Below are 18,991 nucleotides of genomic sequence, written 5' to 3'. Positions count from 1 at the left end.
AATTTACTATCACATAGACAGATCTAATAACAAATTCACATAAAAATATTATAAAAATTAAACCACATATATCAAACCATCAAGAAGTTTATAATTTTTTTTTTAGAAATTTTGTTTTAATTTCTTGAAGCATATGTCGCGTGAAAGAATGGGAAAGATACGTAGGTATTTTTTGAACATTTCCTAATATTGTAGAATAGAAACAAATAATTTCAGATTTTTTGGAATGTTATCATCCATTCCTCCTTACAATTACGTCTGTATGTAAACATTTGACGAAGGTGACGCGCGATAAGGGCTTAAAATGCGAGGGAAATATGGCGCAATCGCCGTACGCGCTAAGTGCCAACGTAAATTTGACTGTCGCGGACGAAAGAGTGTTAATTGTGAACTTACATTTTATGGAGGAAGTGGACTCGCGGAAGAGAGAAAGACGCGACAATGGGTAGCATGCCGCGAAGCCCGGTGCTCTCAGCTGTTGTCGTTGAGTTACGTTAACACCTTTGTTCGATCTTATCGTTGGTTGACCAGCGGGGCCCTTCGACCGTTTCCATTACGCTGTTTCTTGCCATTACGCGTTTAATGATAATCGCGCATCCGTATGCTGCAAAACCACTCGTATACTCTTAACTGCACAACTATTAAAACGTGTACCATATCGCTTTACTATCTTTATTTCAGCTAATAAGAATCATTTCTTTTTTTCGAATTAGCGGCTGATATGGTTACACTGTGTTTTTGATCGTATTAATACACATTTTTGTAAACTCTTTTGCACTCTCATGATAATCATGCTGGAAAATTCGCGCGCGAATAAGCGAGAACGCATACTATTACTCTAAAATTAGAATAATTACATGCATTGCGATACTGTCAAGTCGAGCTGTCACTTTGTTCAATATCTGTCCATGATTTCATGACAGTAATATAATTCTTAGTTGCTGTGTGTTATTACATGTAATTATATGTTACAACTTTCTCTTTCCGCTAGACGCGTAAGAATTTTTTGTTAGATTAGAAAATGGCGTAACATGTTGTATAAAATTAATTACTATATCGCTTGCGCTTAGTGAAGTCGTCTAGTTCGTCCCGTGTCGGCTGTTACAAACAGTATCCTGTTTATCAATAATTTGAATTTGAAAGACGCACCGAGAGACGGCGAGTTTGCAAGCCGCAACAAATTACGTCTATCGGGCGTCATTAATCACTCGGCATCTCCGACATCTGCGAACGCAGACCTCCGCCCGTCGCCCTCTACTTACCGAAGAAAGACGGCGTTTCTGTTCGCAAATGGAAAATAGGAATGGCGTCACGATGCTGCCCAACAACCTTGAAACGCTATCCACTTATTCCGCACAATTAGATTTTAATAGAACATTATTTCGTATTTTAATTTTGATTCGCTTTCCTCATATATTCATTTGCGAAAATTTTGAATAAAAATTTTAAAACACATTTCGAAAGTATCGATATTTAAAGAATAATTATTGAATTTTATGATTTGATGCGTGAAAATGTTGAATAATCTTCATACAACTCTTCACAGAAAGCAGGCTGTCACTTAAACGAGTCGGTTTACCGCCGGCATTATTACCGTAAATCGCGCAAACATCCGATTCGCCTCGAGCCGCGTAAGGTGAGGATAATTTTAATTAAGATAAGTGAGTTCGAGGTGTCGACGGCGGGGATTATTCGAAAATAATTTCGACGGACGTATATATAACGACACGCCCGGTTTATCCAGCGCGCTGATCTACGGATTATCTTCGACCGAAGAGAGAGGATACCCATCCCGAATAAATTACGCGGCGGTAACGTCGGTGGGTGGTGATAGTGAGGTGGTGGTATGAGGCGACGTAAGGTTAGGCAGAGTTTGCAAAGAGGACGAAACGAAAGAGAAAGGGAGAGTAAGATGCAAAACAACGAGCGAAAGAGATGTCGAGGATGGGTAGAAGAAGAGAGAGAGAGATACCGACGAGCCAAAAGGAGAGCAGGTGCAAACTTGGCCTGTCAGGAAGTCGCTTACAGCTCGAGGACAAAAGCTTCCCGAGGGACTCGTGCGCGTTTGGAAGCGGCACTAGGGACGCACAGGTCGGTCTGGATGGTGGAAGACGACGAGAAAGATGGTTGAGGGAGCTTGAGGGGAGCGAGAGGGACGAGCCTAACTGTGAAATAACAGGGTGGCCTCTTCAACCCTCGCCTTGAAGATGCGAGCCTCATACGTCACTTCCTTACGGCGAAAGAGGGCGGCGTCTAAGGGTGGAAGCGAGTTATATTGATTTATTTATACCGAGGAAGCTTCTCCGACGTGATGGGGTTATTGGGTACGTACCTATATTCTATCTATAACATCCGCTACAGTCTCCACAAGTGGCGAAGCCGGATACCGACATTGAAGATCCTCTTCGAATCTCTCTATCTCCTGCCTGGAAGATGATTCAACCTCGGATCGATAATTGCGCAAAATCATCTTGTAACGGTTAGAATCTTTTAAAATGGCGTTTAAATTGAGCGAGGGGCTTCCGGGAATTCGTATGATACATTGCACGAATTTGCAATGATTGGATCGAAAAGACAGATAGAAGATACACGTGGTTTAAAGAACTTGCCTTTTGAAACAAATTAATCCTTTCCTTAAATGGAAAGATTATTGTCGACACAAGGAAGAAACAAAACGGCGTCCGTCGCGTGTCTGACTGTTACATTCCAATTTATAATCCTCAGCTGTTGAGTGCAAAAATAAAGCCATAGCGGGAGTTCGCGTCGGTTTCAAGCGAAGATGACGTGGTCGTCGTATTATGGTCCATCCACCTCCCACCGATCGTACTCACTCCTCCAGGGCTTTGCCCGATACATGACTCGGCCCTGTGGCATGACTGTCGCGAACACGCGAACCCGTTAGACCAAAGTTAACCCGCAATTTAGCTACGGTGATCATTCAAAGGAGACGTCTCACTCGATGCCACTTAACGAATCTTTCTTCTGAAGAAACATTTTGCACTGTCAGATGCGACAATTATTCTGCAGACATATAGTCAACTTTGAAATTATTCAAGTTAGAAGCAATCGTTTAGTTTATGCTGCCTCAAACCCATCACCTCTGTTTTATTAATTGTAAGAAAGATTCTTTGTAAAATTTATTTTATGTACGTTCGTTTGAAAATAGAATCGTCTTGGTGTTTCGTGACTGTGTATCTATGTATTCTATGTAGTATATACGTTCATGAATGCCACCTAGATTTGACATACGACAGTCGTTGTATAGCCGTGTACCGAGATTCAGAGAATTCGGGTCAAAATACGCTAGAAACTCCAGAACTTTTTAGAATTCCCACGGTAAATCACAGTTACAGAGTTGATGGGGCGATGTGTATGATTACACCCTGTCTCCTAACGGCTATAAATCTCCATCTATCCGCCCCACCTCCATCCTAGGATTCTACAGGTATCCAAAGGACCTGTACCTCCGAGGACTTCGAAATGGCTGTGACGTATAGCCTGGCGGTGCGTAATGGGTCGGCAACGTGAGAGCAAATGACTTTGAATAATCCTGATATATTGTTTATTCACTTATCCGCGGCGTGGAAAGACGGGATCTCTTGCAACGAGATATCCCACGTTGAATCGACAATGCATTTTGAATATTTGTGTGTATTAATATATTTATCATGCTTTTTATCATTGCATTTTTCATCATTTCTTCAACTTACACGACATGTTAAGACGAAGAACAATTTATCTCGATAGATTTGTTCGCAGGTCAGGTGCCGGGACATTAATCTCTTGTTATTAACGCGATTCCGGTTAGTACCGGAATAACCATTATTTTCGAATCACCGACACAGCCCTGTCATTTCGATTAACCAGAAACTGACGGGTCGTGCCGTGACCGTAAAATCAAGAGTTAAACGCACACTATAATCAATATCGTTGGATTCGTTTTTAAATCCATTAGTTCGAAGCGCGCGCCAATTGAACGAGAGTTTCAAAATGATATTCAAAGTTAATCGTCAATGAGTCGACGAAGAATTGCTATTCGATTTCGCTGCATATTATTTGAAATTAATCTCGGTATTCATGATAAAGCGACAGTTGATCACATGCAAAAACGTTACAAGAACTTAATATCGGTGGACTGCACGCTCGTACAGAACGGGCTGAAGCGAAGCAATTTTCTGCTTTCCAAGAATATAATTTTCGCAGGGGGATGTGCCCGCTATATTTCCGAGATAAGACTATAGCTCCGCGGGATCTCCTCTCACCCAGCAAGACCCTACTCTCTCGTGTGAAATTACTTCGCTCCGCGGCTTACTCTTATCCCCCGGCGCCACCCTTTCTTACCGTGTATCCTCATTCAGCCGGGATCTCCCTGGAAATAAAGTAGATACCTTTCCTATTTTCGCATCTGGAAAATTGCAATACTGCAGTCGCGAGTGGTGCTCTCCGCTTGATAAATCAGTTGGAAGATAGAAAATTTTCCGAATTTGTGTAGCCACACGTAAAGAAGAAATAAGAAATTAATATTTCTTTTTTAATTTTATTTGCAAGCGAACTTTTATACATACAAGATACTTATCGTTCGATCACTTCACGTGGTGGCATTGATTACTATTACTTGTAATGAATGTAACTGTCGAGCGAATATCGCGCAACTCAGCATAAATGCTTTTCCGCGCTCTTAAATAATTATTATAATTAGCATAATTGTAAAATTATTCTTATTTTGGCAAAATAAATCGCGGAGATGACATCGCATGCTACTCAGAAAAAAAATGAAAGTACTATAGCTGTATACATATAGAGCACAGTACGATTGAATCTCTTTGGTCGAAGTCGTGACGCCGACGATCACGAATCTTTAGCTTCCTTCACATTAACCCTTTCTGTATACTTTTTCTCCATGACGCTCGCATAATAATGTTTTCGTGCGGGAATCGATATATGAGAACATCTATTTTTATACAAGAATTACAGGCTATTTTGCGTTATCAGCATGATTTGTTTTACAGTATTTTGATTACAATGTTGTAACTGTCGACATTTTATCTCGAAACAAATTCCCATTGAAGAATTTTTTTCATAATAATTTTCAACCGCTGGCTCATCAATATTTTTTTTATTTTAATGTATTCAAGACGTGTCAACGGTGTTACCTGATTTGTGAAAGGAGATTTAGAGGGATACACTTTTTTTCTTTAACGGTTATTTTTTTCCTAAAAGTACAAAGTATACAATGTCTATTTCTAACACAATTGTGCTTTTTACAAACAAAAGCGCATATGACAAATAGTGATTGGAAAATTATTACTAAAAAACTGATTATAAATTTCTCATAATTATATAGTAATAAATAATTTTTATTAAAATGTTTCAGGCAAATGGTGTCCTCGTAGAGAATGGAGTTCGCCTCCGGACGCGCAACGCGCGGCGACCGACGCGCGTCGTGGTGTCCTTTATTCCTCGGTTTTCCTCGGCAGTCCCGGTAAGTCGAGTTCTTCACATAAATCTCAAGTTTTTATATTTTGCTTATCAGAATTACTTGCGCACTCTTCAGTCGATTGCTATTTAGCAACAAAGTTGAAGTAACTAAAAATTTGTCATATTAATTTATTTATTGTCAATTACTTTATTCTGCGTAGGTATAACGCGATTATTTCGTGTCGGAATAATCTGTGTAAAATTTTGTAGATACAGTGCATTTGTATAATGATATCCCATTAGTCGTTAATTAACATATCTCTAAATAATTTAAGATCTCTTATAACTTCTTAGAAGATTTTTCTTAGAGAATTTCTCAGAAATTTTATTAGAATGTATTGATATTATTCGATAATTTTCTAACAATAATTATTATCCAGTTAATTATTATTTAACATGTGCTGATATTTCCCTCACATATTTGTGCATTATAATCATCGGGCGCTTGCTTTCTATGAAAGATTTCCTTCTTAATTTTTTATTTCAATTGCATGTATTATTTTTGTATTCAATAATTCTTTTTATGTGTACTTACACATTTTACTCTTTCTATATTTTGTGAGAGGTACAATTATCTTACTTGTATCTCTCTTTTCATTATATTATGTGCTTGCAGTAATTATGGTAAAGCATTAACTAAATAAATAATGTAAAAAGGGTAATTAAAATAATTAATTGCCTCATACAAAGATTGCACAACTTTGCAATTTTTAATTTTTAAGAAGCAATATATGTTTTGAATTACCAATATTTTTAATTGTATTTTTTTTTTAAGTATAATGCAAAGTATAAATTGTACATAATGACATTTGCCGAGCATAAATTCATTTTTATTTGTCCAAATTAACCTTCAATCATTTTTATCCATGAATAAAGCAAAGAGAAAAGATGCGCTTTATATGTACACTTTGTGTGCGTTCAGGGGGAGGAGCGAACCGTTGGCCGCATAAACAAGTTTTAATCGGCCTCGGGCATTCGCTATGCTGAATAAATATTGATATCGGGTGACGCGACGACCAATCAGAATTGCGATTTACGAAATAGGGCGCTTACATCTCGTTCGTTTTTCGCGCGAATGATTCGGCTTGGCAATGATTAGTGAATACAACGCTACGCACCACATAAAATTGTAGAAAACTCACTGTAAATTCTGTTTATTTTTTCTAATTTAAGCTCGACTGTAAAAAGAGAGTGCAACTTACAGTATTACAATCTTAGAAATCGAGTAAATCAAGTTTTTTTTTTTAACGAAAAAAGTTTCTCAATATTAGATTTCCGTTGTTCACGCTGTTATCACATGCGCGATCCTGCAGTAAGCGACATCGTGTCGACTTTCTTCGACATCAAGATCCTCTCGAATACCACAGATAAGCATCGCGCGAGAGAGTACATAACGAGGTTGCGAGTAACTCGCGTTTGATAAGTGATCGAATCGTTTCGGAGATGCATCGAGCCTCGATATTGCGAAGGACCAAGTATCACGCATGCGTACGCGTTCGCGGGCTGTCTCCTCCGTCTGTTCCTCTCTTTCGACCTCCCTCTCTCTGTGGGGCAGCGGTACCCTCCGCGAAGGAAGGACGAAGCGAGCGCGAGAGAGCGAGTTGCCCCTTGTCGTCGGAGAGAAGATTGGCGCTTGAGAGCAAGGAGGACGGAATTTCGCGAGTGTGAGAGTGTCGGTCGGCATGCGAACGGAGCAGAGAGAGGAAGAGAGAGAAAGAGAGAGTGAGAGAGGAACGAAAAGAGAGGAGAGGAGAGGAGAGCCGAGGGAAAGGGTGCCGCCATCTCCATGGCAACGAGGCGAGGCGGGAATGCGACGGTAACCATGGCAGCCGCGGGTTCCTCTCTCGGGCCGACCTGTCTGTCCCTCTTTCTGGCCTCTCGTTTTCCTCGTTCTCCTCATCTGGACGTTCTCCTCATCTTCCTTCCGCCCATGGAGTGAGTAAGCGGTCGCACGGCGGACGCCGCTCCTCTCTCGAGCCGATCCGTAAAGAAAAGGTGGGGCGGACTTGGGCTCGCGCCGCTCTGGAGAAAGGGTTTTTCTTTTTCTTCGTTTCCACCTTCGTTTCGCGCAGTCTCCCGTGGATCCTTTTTTCCGTGTTCAGGAGCATCGAGTCAATTTGGATGCGCGTGGAAAGTAGCTACTAGTGTGACTGCACAATATATAATTTGTTTAATTTCATCAGATTCCAAATCGAAAATGCGATTTACGTTTCTAAGATCGATATAAAATATCGATCGAAATCATAATATATGTGTTCTCGTCCATATAAAATAATTTACTCTTTTATTCAAAAGAGTGAAAGTAAGTTGGAAAGTAAATATCATACAATAATGAAAAATCAATTCATAGCTCATTCACTCTTTCTGTTGCGGTCTCTTTTGTATTTTTAACTATAAATTACCTCAATGTTTTTCAAGCAAACAGCATGTCAAACTTGCATGCCTTTAAGTGCGTAGTTGAAAGCTATCGACATTCTTCGACGCGGAAACGCTGTTCGCCACTCAGCTCGGGCGTGGAATATCGTAGATGCGCTTGATTATGTGTACATACGACTGTGGAGGAATCCCGAGATTCCAGGCGTCGTTTAACTCTCAATACGTTGCGCGACGACACGGCGAGAGTCGAGTTTCTGCGTCGACGACGACATTAGCGTGCCTCTGCGTTTTCCCTGACTGCATATTTCCGTCTTGCTCGTCTGCAGTTATGAGAGCGGCGACAAAGGCGTTTTCCGATGTCACCTGTGTTATTTCGAATTTTATAAGAACGTTTTTAAAATGTCATTTCCTAATCAACGTAGTGAATTTTTTCGATTGTTGTATGCGTTATATGAATCGCTCTTGAAGAATATTTCTTTTTCTCACAACCTTGTTCTCTTTAATTTCTCGCTTTAATAGCTCGTGTTTTATTACTACCATAAAGAGAAGTCGATCAACGTACAGCAAACGAATTATAAAATGCTGCCATGTGCTTTACAGTTTCAAATCCTCCCAGACATATTCCCGGTTTCCTGTTGATGCGAATGACAGGCAACGCAATTAACAGGTGATTCGCGCTCGAGATTCCAGAATCTCCGTAATGCTCATGTTTACGTAAACTTCCGCACGGTTTCCTTGAGCGATTGTTCGGTAAGCATGTTATCTCGGAGAGAAGAGACCGCAGTAAAATCAATCGTTCGACCAGCTGTAACCCACGGAAATAAAAGCGCTAATGGAAACGTGCCGTCAGTGGATGCACTAACGGCATTCCCGACGCTCGACGCGTGTCCTCGTCGTCTCCGTCTTCGTCGTCACCGTTGTCGCCGTCGTCGCCTTCGTCTCCGTTGACAAGCGCGGATAGCTTTCGGGACATGTGACGAGCACGTGTCCCGAACGAGAACATATCGGCTTTCGTCCTGGGATTAGTAAGCCACGGCGGAGATCTCCTCGCGCCAGCGAACTTGACTGCGGCGCCCGAGTTTTACTTTTTGTCACCATGTGCGGCGTCCCGACGCCGTTTAAACTTCTCGTCATGCGTCGTGATGCGTTAACACTCGTTTATTTTCATATCTCTTCCTCTTTTCCTCGCTACTCAAATGATAATTATAAACCGATCCGAATTATTCGGTCAATGAACTCTTTCTTGGATAAGGCCTTTGCCGCCCTTGTGAAACATAAGAACAAAAGCATTATAATAATTATATTACATTATTATATTTTGTATTTTGAATTTTCTAATGCGTTTCGAATCTATTGAAATTTTACTTGAACGATTTGATATATCTTTAATTTGATAATTATCTATTATAAACTGTCAACGCTGCAGTTGATTCACACTCTCGCAGCACATCTCGTAAGCAGAGAAACATGGACCAATTTCTGCTCGGTCGAGAGTCGAGAGAAATGAGCACCGGTGGCCAGTAATGAGCCAGAAAACTGGCGACAGCTTCGCTATGCACTCTATATCCTATTCCAACGAGATGGGGCTGCGATATTGTGCTATGTCTGTCCGTCGGGCATGCATGCACATGCACATATACATAATCACGTGAACGCTTTAAAGTGTACGGGTAGGTGCACGTGTGTATAGTGCGTAAGAAGGCCTATAACTCACGCGACTGGCCCGCAGGCTCATCTTGTTAGCGCCTCGCAGAAATCGAACTGAGATTCTCCTAACTATATAGTATATAGTAATACGGTCTCCTTCAGCGATATACGCAGAATTCTGCAGGAGGTAAATTCGATGCAAGAGAAAGGAAGAAAGAGTGAAAATTGGCGGTAGAAAGAGCATGGGAATAGTGCCAGACGACTAAAAGAATCGAGAATGGAGAAGAGAATAACAGAGAATAATTTCGCATACAGCGAGAAAGAGGAGAAAGAGAAGGAAAGAGAAGAAATGTATACTCTCCCTCCGATCTTCATCCTCCACCAACGCGCATAAATGCATAGCTATCTCCGGATGCATCTTCACCGGCGGAACGACCGAACGAAAAGAGCGCGTTATCGGTACTCCGACCTGATAAATCCCTCGAAAGAATAATGAGTCGACATTATTCATGCTGGCCCGTCAGCGTCGCTCGACCGGTCCGCTCTCTCTTTCTCTCTTCCCTCGCCCGTTTCACCGAAGGCAACGTTTCGGCACTTCGCCATTACGATCCCCGAAAACGAGCGCGGGAGAGAGATTCGCTCGTGGAATCGACCGGACGATATTAGGACAGCGCTTAGCTGGATCAACTGGAATTCGTTTGGGGCACGGACGGAGGGATCGGGCGACCGATTCGTTTGATCGATAGCGCGCTCTGACTTTTGCCTGATACCCATTCCCGGATAGCAATGTCAGAATGACGCGAAAGAATCGTTTAGCCTACGATTTACGTGAAAGATTTTTCAAGCAAGCTCAGATTTTACAAAAAAAAACAACGAGTTTCTTTCATTTTTATAAAGATCTTATTTTATACTTCATACTTGTTTATTATCACAATCATAGCAGTGCGTGCAAAGAATAATCAAAATTATATTATCATGATAAATTGTGAATTTATCGAGACCTCACATTAGTGAATAGCATAACAATGATAAGAATACTAAAATAAGAAAGTACAAGTAAATTATTCATTCATAAATTTTATTACTTTTGTATTCTTTCGTTTTATTAATGCCAACAATAACTACTCTTTATTCTTATTTGTCTAAACTTTGATTTGCGGCGTAGTTGCAACTAGTGAGTGCGAATTCACGGTTGCCGTGACCGCCGTGATTCAATTTCCGTTTTACCAAGAGAAACAACGCTGCCCTCTCCTCCCGTTCTCCGCGATGCTCGATATTACTAGATTCGAATTGCCTACTCTCCCGCTCCGTCACCGTCCCCGAATACACCCGGCACCGGCATCTATCAGTGACATTGAGTGACACGTTTAGCACATCCGTTTTATTACAACTTCCCCTTTCGGCTACGGCTCTCTCGCCAATTTGGTCGTGCTATAAAACACGTGGCGACAGATTCGGCACTCTACAATCACTGAACCGAGACCGATCGGAGCAACCCTTCGTTCGGTCTGCATGTCGACACAAACTTTAAGGTTCGTCACTCGGCTCGCACTCAGAAGGAACGGAAGATCCCAAGCTCCCGATACGAACGATGAATTATCGTGGCAAACAGAGATTCAATTTTCCGCGAGCGTCCACGAAGAAAAATCAGATATGGGGTATCTCTTCTCCCCGGTGTGTCAAACTTGGGCGCAGATATAAAAGTCGGCCGCGATATTTTATACGAGCATGTCGGCTATCGACCGCGTCGACGTAACCCGATTGCCGATAAGGCCGCGCGAACGGTTGGCCACAAGTTGGAAGGAGCTTTTTATCCATGACACGCATCTACGGAATGGAGAAACGGCGGCGGCGCAAAGCAGGCAAAAGGGCGAGAACGAGGCCGGCGGCCGTACTTTGCCTCTTCTCTTTGGATGCGCCGCATTATTTAGTGCCGAGTATCGCAGCACCATGCTTAAGTGCTTCGTTGACTTACATCCCTTCGTTCATACATCCCAAGCTGGACTAAAGGAGTGAAATTTTTCCGTCAAGAAGCATGATGGGATATCATCGAAAGTATAGTGATGCGATTGAATTTGTTAGGTGTGACTATAGTCATACATGAATGACGGGCATGAATACGTATTTCTAATATAATATGATACTGGTAAAATATTTATATTATATATCAAAATGTTATGTATATAACATTAAAGCAGAGACGTTAAATTAAACTATATATTAAGTTCATGTATGAAAGCAAAAAATACGGGAGAGAGAGAGAGAGAGAGAGAGAGAAATCGAAATAGATGAAATAGCGACAGCCACAAAGCAATGATGATGACGATTATAATTTTATTTCTATTCTGTTTCGTTGTTTTTCTCAACGTTTCAGTTGAAAAATCTCTAACGTCTTGAATTTCATATATAATATGTTTTGTATTATCAAAAATTATATCAGTAATAATTGCTACCAAAAAAAAAAAAACGTCATGATATAACATACTTGAATCTTTTATAACGCAATGCAGTAGTGAAGCGAATAAATATGAGCTAGTTTATGTAAGGTCGCGGGAATATATTTACAGAGCTAGAAGTTCCGAGGTCAGACCGTACCTAGAGCGACACGACGATGGCGATATCGACAGTCGGCCGAAGTCGTAAAGCTAACTCCTTATGGAGGTGTGCAGTACGCCTCGCATAGCATATCGCTATCTCACGAGAGACCAAACGAGAGTGAGCCGGCGAATGAAAGAGAGAAAAGTTGCGTTGCCCGATATGCAGATAGAAGAAGTAGGTGTTTGAGTATGTAACGTCGCACGAAAGACTCGTCGCGTGGGCGAAACATCCCGTTACTTTACGATTATTTTACCGCCGACCATCGTCGCTGTGAAGCCATCGAGAAAAAAGATAGAAGCGATCAAGGTAAAATTGAAGGGATAAGAACGTGTAGCGCTTTCAGTACTGCGATATGTGACATCGCTCGAAAACACATTGATGAAGCAAAAGGTTGTAAAATGCAGAAAATTGTAAGCTAGCTGTATGTTATAGCGTGATCTACGATGCATTAATAATAAACATTATATATATATATATTTATATAAACATTATATATATATATATATAAACATTATATATATATATACATTATATATATATACATTGTATATATATGTGAAATTAAAATAACAAGAGAAAATTAAAAATGTCTATTGCTATGTGCATTGCGCATGTGCATATTTAACAAGTTGAAAAATAAATAAAAGATAGATATAAAAATATGCATGAAAACAAATATATACTTTCTTATCAAAAGATTCTATTTATACATGTCTTATTGCATGTATTTGATTTAATATTATAAAAAGCTAGTGTTAAAATGTTTGGTTTACTGATGTAAGCGATTAAAACGTATAAAACAGAAGTAACGGAAGGCAATTTACATATTGTGTATTAAAGCAGCAAACGTAGTATCGAATACGAGGACGATTAACGTGAGTCGAGACGGGAACCGCGGCGCGTGGACAGACGATCGTACGACCTCGTAAATCAATGCGTGCTCAGATTGCACTCGTATTAGTGTCGGTTTTACGGCGCACTTAGAAAGATAGATTAAGTGCGCGACCTTAGCACCGATCAATGGAACCAGATTGCCGATGGTCGCGGTTAACGATTAATGTTCCCGCCCCATTAAAATTAGAATGAGATATTTAAAGCGTGACTCGCGCGCTGCGATCAGCCGATCGCCGATCCAGGACGTTGATCCTTCGCGTGTCAACATCACGTGCCGGTGCTGCTGCTGCTCGGAGATTATGTAAAAGATATTTTAAGGCCCACGACCCCTGTCTCTCTCCTCATGATTAATGAAGAAGACGAATTTATAGAGGTACCGCTAGCGACATCAAGGTCACCATGGTGTCTTAACGTCGCTTCGAGTACATCATTCGTTCTATGGATAATACTTAAGAGCCTCTCCATTACTTGCATATCTTTAACGTCATGTGTGATATTTTTTTGTAAATAAATTAAAATATATATTCAACATTGGAATGTTATGCTAATACAAGATTATTTTAATGCTACTTCGATATTCTTATCGATTTTTATAAAAAAATTATAATCTCACTGTAAACTTATCTATCGTCAATTTGCATCACGCACAAACACACACGCGCACACACATCGCTCGTAAACGCAAAACTACAACACAGAACCACGATTGCAACGTTGCGTCGTCGCGTATGTAAATGCGCAGAGGCACCTGCAGTGATAAATTGATTATTCCCGACCCTCCCTCTCGAGTCTCTTCCTTTTCCTACCGGCGGTTCTCTCGAGGCCTCTTGAGCAACGTGACTGCTCGATCGGCTTGCCTCTAGGTCGCATTATAATAAATACATAATGCCGATACTTTATATTTTACGCAGGCAGAATTTAAAGAATACCGTAAATGGCACCCTCGGGCATTGAGCCTGCAATTTCGCAAATTTCTTAAGCGTCCAAGATATACGAAGGAGAAGGCGAGCTAACCGTTGCCTATTACGGTATTACGGAAATTGATCTCATTTTTATTTCAAGCTTAAATAAAACCATATCAAATAATAAAATATTATAGAAAATATTAATGCAAACTCTTAATTATTTATAAATAAATTTTTCTAATAAAAAAAATATAATTCATTAGACTCAAATTTTCATTTAAATTATTTAAAAAAATATTGCATGCCAAATTTCAATTCAAAAATTCCAAATTCATATTACAAGAAATTTTACATCTATATCTTTTAATTATATTGCATCGTTATTATCGATTCGAGCGAGAAGATACAAGACAGATGAGAGCGCGGTGCACGGACACGTGATCGTGTCATTTTGGTAACCGAGTCAATACACCATGGAAACACTCGATGCCGAGTCATCGAGTGCCTCGTAGAAGCACGCGTTGCGTGCGAATTGCATCCGAGAAGGGAAGATTAGGGGCAGCAAGGGGAGGGACGGGATTGCATTGTTTCTCTCGCCGTGGCAATCTGTTGTCGGCCCTCTTCACTCGAGTGTCCTCATTCTCCCTTCACTATCACTACACCACCAGCATCATACCACGACTATCGTCACGGCAACATCACTACCACTGCAACCGTCTATAGCCTCATCGTCCATCGCATCACCCGCTACTTTTATCGAGTGCTTAGACTTTTCGGCCACCCTCGAGAATCGACCCCTTCGAGCAACAGCGAACGTCGCTATGCCACTCCCCTCTGCTTCTGACTGTACCCTTCAAGCACCAACAATTAGTTTCCCATTGACCTATACCGCGAACGGCGCGAACCCTCGATGACGAACACCTCGCGAAAGAATTAAATCGGAACAACAAACAAACAAAGGACCGCTTAATTCAAGAGTAACGCTATATATATTTATGATAAATCAACTTCTCTATCGTTACTTGTTATCGTATTGATTAAATACATGATTTAAAATTAAACACAAATTTTTTATATATTTTATCAAAACATTTAACGATAATGGCATATAAAATTTTAATAAAGGATTAAAAACGTGTTGGAATACCATGATCGCGCCTTAACTCTTTACAATCGTGAAGCTCGCAGGAGCTAATATGACCTCATTATCGAATCGTACACACGATCAGCGTTTACGGCGTCAGTTGCTGGTCCGCGTGCATGGTTGTATGTGTCTGACACCGCCGATACCAGGCGATACCAGTCGGGGGCACGTGTTAGTCGTGAGAGCCGGTGTGTCACGTCCGGCAGGTAGTCGGGAGTGTGCAGTACACGGGACGACCTCTGCGCGTCTCTTCTGTTCTCTCGCCGTTGTAATTAAATGCGAAGGAACTCGAATAAAAATCGTGCAGCACTACTAATTAACGATGCCAAGGTGTCGAAATTAAGTCGTAGTATTTCACCGGTTAGATCCTGCTGAATCGTCAATTTGCGCCAATGTCAAAAGTGGTCAGCGATGGCGGGGAGAAAACGCGGGAACAACTTACACCATATACAAGATTCTTGGGACATGGGCAACTAATAGAGCGGAGTGAGAAACAAGCAGCTGAAGAGATAACGGCAAGAGGCCCTGCCACCTGGCCTGGCATAATAATTTGTGCGCGCTTCATTCGCGGAAGCGAGGAAACGACAAGAAGAAATGAACGAAGATTGAAAAGCTCGACATCTCAATTAAGAAGAAACCTCGATTTAAAAAAAGAGATTTCGTGTTTAGAAGCAATAAATACTTGTCTTCAATATTGATAATATATATCGTGATATGTGCGCATTATCCAACATAAAAAGTTATCTAATTGTTATTTTGAACTTGATTTAAGCAATGCTCAAACATTTGTTGAATAGAATGAAGCATATTTCTTGCTGGGATCCATAGAGGAAAAAAAAAGAGAAAACTGAAGAGAGCTTGATAAGAAAAGTACAAGCTCTCTTGTTGCATTTTATAGATTATACGCAATGGATTTCATGTGTAATGAAATATAATGCCGCAATAATATAACGTAATATTGTTTCAAGCATACACAAAGATCCTCCGATACAACGATCAAGTACTTCGACGCATGTTTTAACAGATGCATCTCTTTCATATCATGTTCTTTAACAACGAATCATGCCTTACTCGAACATTAATTCAATTCACAGTATTAATATTCGATAGATTCGTCAAAAAAATACATAATATCGAGCCATCGACACATATCGATTGTAATAATATCTAAGATCAATATTTTTCAGTGAAACTTCCTTGTAACAAAATATTTAAAAAAATAACACATTGCCACAAAAACTCACGATGTCTATTGTCTAACGATAAATTTTTTTAAAGAGAAATCGATGGTCTATGTTGCCGTGAAAGAACTGCATCAAACGACGTCGGCGCGAGTTACGCGGCAGAAAACAAAATGCAATTAACGACAATAGCTGCGTCTGTTCATTAGCATTTTTTTACGTGCTCGCTCGCGGCCTTTGTTCTATTTTCATTTCGTTCCATCACAGCGATCTACCGGCTCTCCTCTTTTCTACGGCCAGCCACTTCGCTTCATCGCCGGTGCGCGCTTCATCCCTTCGCCTCTTCACCTTCAGCGTCCATTGTTGTCGGCGATGGCGGTGCGCTCATTGTGCTCCGACACAATAATAATTGCGCTAATGATCGCGCTCGAAAAGTGCTTCGTAATCGGCGGGGTAGGGACCTTTTCAGACTCTTTAGCCCGTTTCTTAAAGTAACTACCAACGCGATAAAACCTTCCGCTCGATAAAAAAAAGAAAGTAATAAAAGAGCTACAAGTCAAAATCCACGCGTGTAGTAAACGATAGACAACCAACAAGCGCAAACAACAAAGATAATTTTTAACGAATAATACTATTTTTAAATTCATTCTGTATAATCGATTATATTTCACTCAAATAAGTATAGATTAAATTGCTAAAAACGTTATGATAAAAAAGAAATAATACGCGAACACAATGAGACACGCAATTTACATAACTGACTAAGCGGAGACCGATGTGGTCAATGTACAAAGAAGCAAATACGCCCGGAAGCGATCGTCGAGATCGAAATGAGAACGAAAGAAGGGTCTAGAGAAAAAAGGCAGTAGATCCATTTTCTCGCTTCATTCCGCGAGCGGTATTCGCGTCGGTGCCCAACCACATATTAAAGGGATAATGTAAGCGCACGCCCGCTCGCTCGCACGTGTGTGCACGAATCGTACGTATGTACCTAGAACGTGCGTTAACGTACGAAAGCGGGTAGGATACGCCACGCGGGGCACTCTCTTCATTTCCAGGCTGTCACGAGCAGAAGAAGATTCGGCCTGCGTTTGACAGCCCCAGGGTCTGGGTTGGGTGCTGCTGTTGCTGCTGCTGCTGCTGCTGCTGCTACCGCCGCTGTTGCTGCCGCTGCTGCTGCGGCGGCGGCTGCTGCTGCTGCTGCTGCTGCTGCCGGGGCTGAGCCGTAGGTTGGGAGAATCGTGCAGGGGGTACGCTGGAGGTAGAGGGTACATAGTAGAGGATCGAGAGGATCGGGACGAGAGAGAGAAAGTTGGCGTGTGCCCATGTGCCGGTACTACCGGCGATTATACCGTACTGCATCGTATTGCTACATCGCGAAACCACCCCTTCTATGCTCCCCTTTTCTCTTGCACTCGGCTTTAACTCGCCCTCCGCTAGCATTCTCTTCCAACTGTATTCATCTCTATCGCAAAAAAATTGTGGAAGCAGACCGATACACAGTTGAAATAAAGCTACAACGTATCTCCTTCCTTCGGAAACTTCCAATATCTTATAACTCTCTCTTTCTCTTTTTTTTGCGAAAAACGAAATCTCTTGATAAACTTTTCGTTTTAACTACTCAGTTGCTAGAACCGTTCACCTTTATTGCATCCATTGTATGATAAATTCTTAAAAACAAACACTAAATGTGAAACAAATTTTACCAAGACTTAAATTAAATCATCAAGCAGATGGAACACTCATTGGAGCGCAAGAAACCGGGTGCGAAGTCGTAATTACTTTGCCTCGACATATCTACATATACAAAGATTAAAAGAGAGAACTCGCTTATCGATGTGTAATGCAGTGTGTGTTGCCATGACTTGACAGTGATCAGAAAGAATAAAAATAAAAAAGAAAATCTAAAAGAGCACATTGAACAGCATCTATAGATAATTAATTGTATTATTTTCTCTTCTTTGTGTCTGACATTTTACGTATTATCACTAAAGTGTATTATTTCTTATGTACTATTATTTTTTACATAGTCACAAACACATAAGAAACTCGCATCTTTTAATTGAATTGAGTGCTATGTACATCTATGTATGAAAGAGAAAAAAATAACGTATAAATATATAAAAACACATCTCGTATGTGCTGGTGCTAACTATTGCATTACACTCATCTATTTCGGCAGATTCTTTGAATGAACTATTGTCGATTAAATTTTCATATCGTAAAAAATATAACGGTAGCTTTTTTACACCTTCGATAAATTATACAGTGAATTATAACGACAAAAGTAATGTATTGAGAAGATACGAGGGAAGTCAGAAAAAATTGAGACTAAGAGAAAAAAAAAATTTGAGAAGAAATTGTGGAGGGGATCCGGAATCGGAGGACCAACGAGGTTCCCGATGGAAACTGGAAATGCGCATGGGGCAGACGGGAGGGCAATGACGGCTGCTGTTTAATATCGGTGCCGCACATGGGCGCACTCCGAGACACATTTCACTAATATTGCAGCCAGCCAGCCAGCCAGCCAGCCAGCCAACCAGCCAGCCAGCCAGGCAGGCAGACAGCAGCCAGCAAGCGGCAGCTAACGGAGACGGCGCGCTTCCCAGCGCACGCTTTACATATCTCTCGGCGCATTAATATATTCAACACATATGAATATTGCAGAGAGACCGAGAGACACGTAGGAAGTGAGATAGAGAAAGAAAAACGGGACAGAGGCAGAGGGAGGGACGGCGAGGGAGGCAGGTAGAGATGATGTACTCGCC

The 18,991-nt window shown here is 41.1% G+C and overlaps 1 protein-coding gene across 1 annotated transcript in view; it reads left to right on the top strand.

Moving 5' to 3' along the window:
• Positions 1-18,991, top strand: part of LOC105450941 (homeobox protein homothorax) — a 364,527-nt gene that overhangs the window by 185,923 nt on the left and 159,613 nt on the right. Inside the window, exon 9 of the mRNA XM_011691070.1 lies at positions 5,375-5,482. Within this exon, the coding sequence (XP_011689372.1) occupies positions 5,375-5,482 (108 nt within the window). The remainder of the gene's footprint in view (positions 1-5,374; positions 5,483-18,991) is intronic.

Source organism: Wasmannia auropunctata, unplaced genomic scaffold, assembly GCF_000956235.1.
Source record: "Wasmannia auropunctata unplaced genomic scaffold, wasmannia.A_1.0 LD336053.1, whole genome shotgun sequence".
Taxonomy (NCBI): domain Eukaryota; kingdom Metazoa; phylum Arthropoda; class Insecta; order Hymenoptera; family Formicidae; genus Wasmannia; species Wasmannia auropunctata.
The sequence above is the reverse complement of the archived record's forward strand: the minus strand, read 5'-3'. Positions and strand labels throughout refer to the sequence as shown.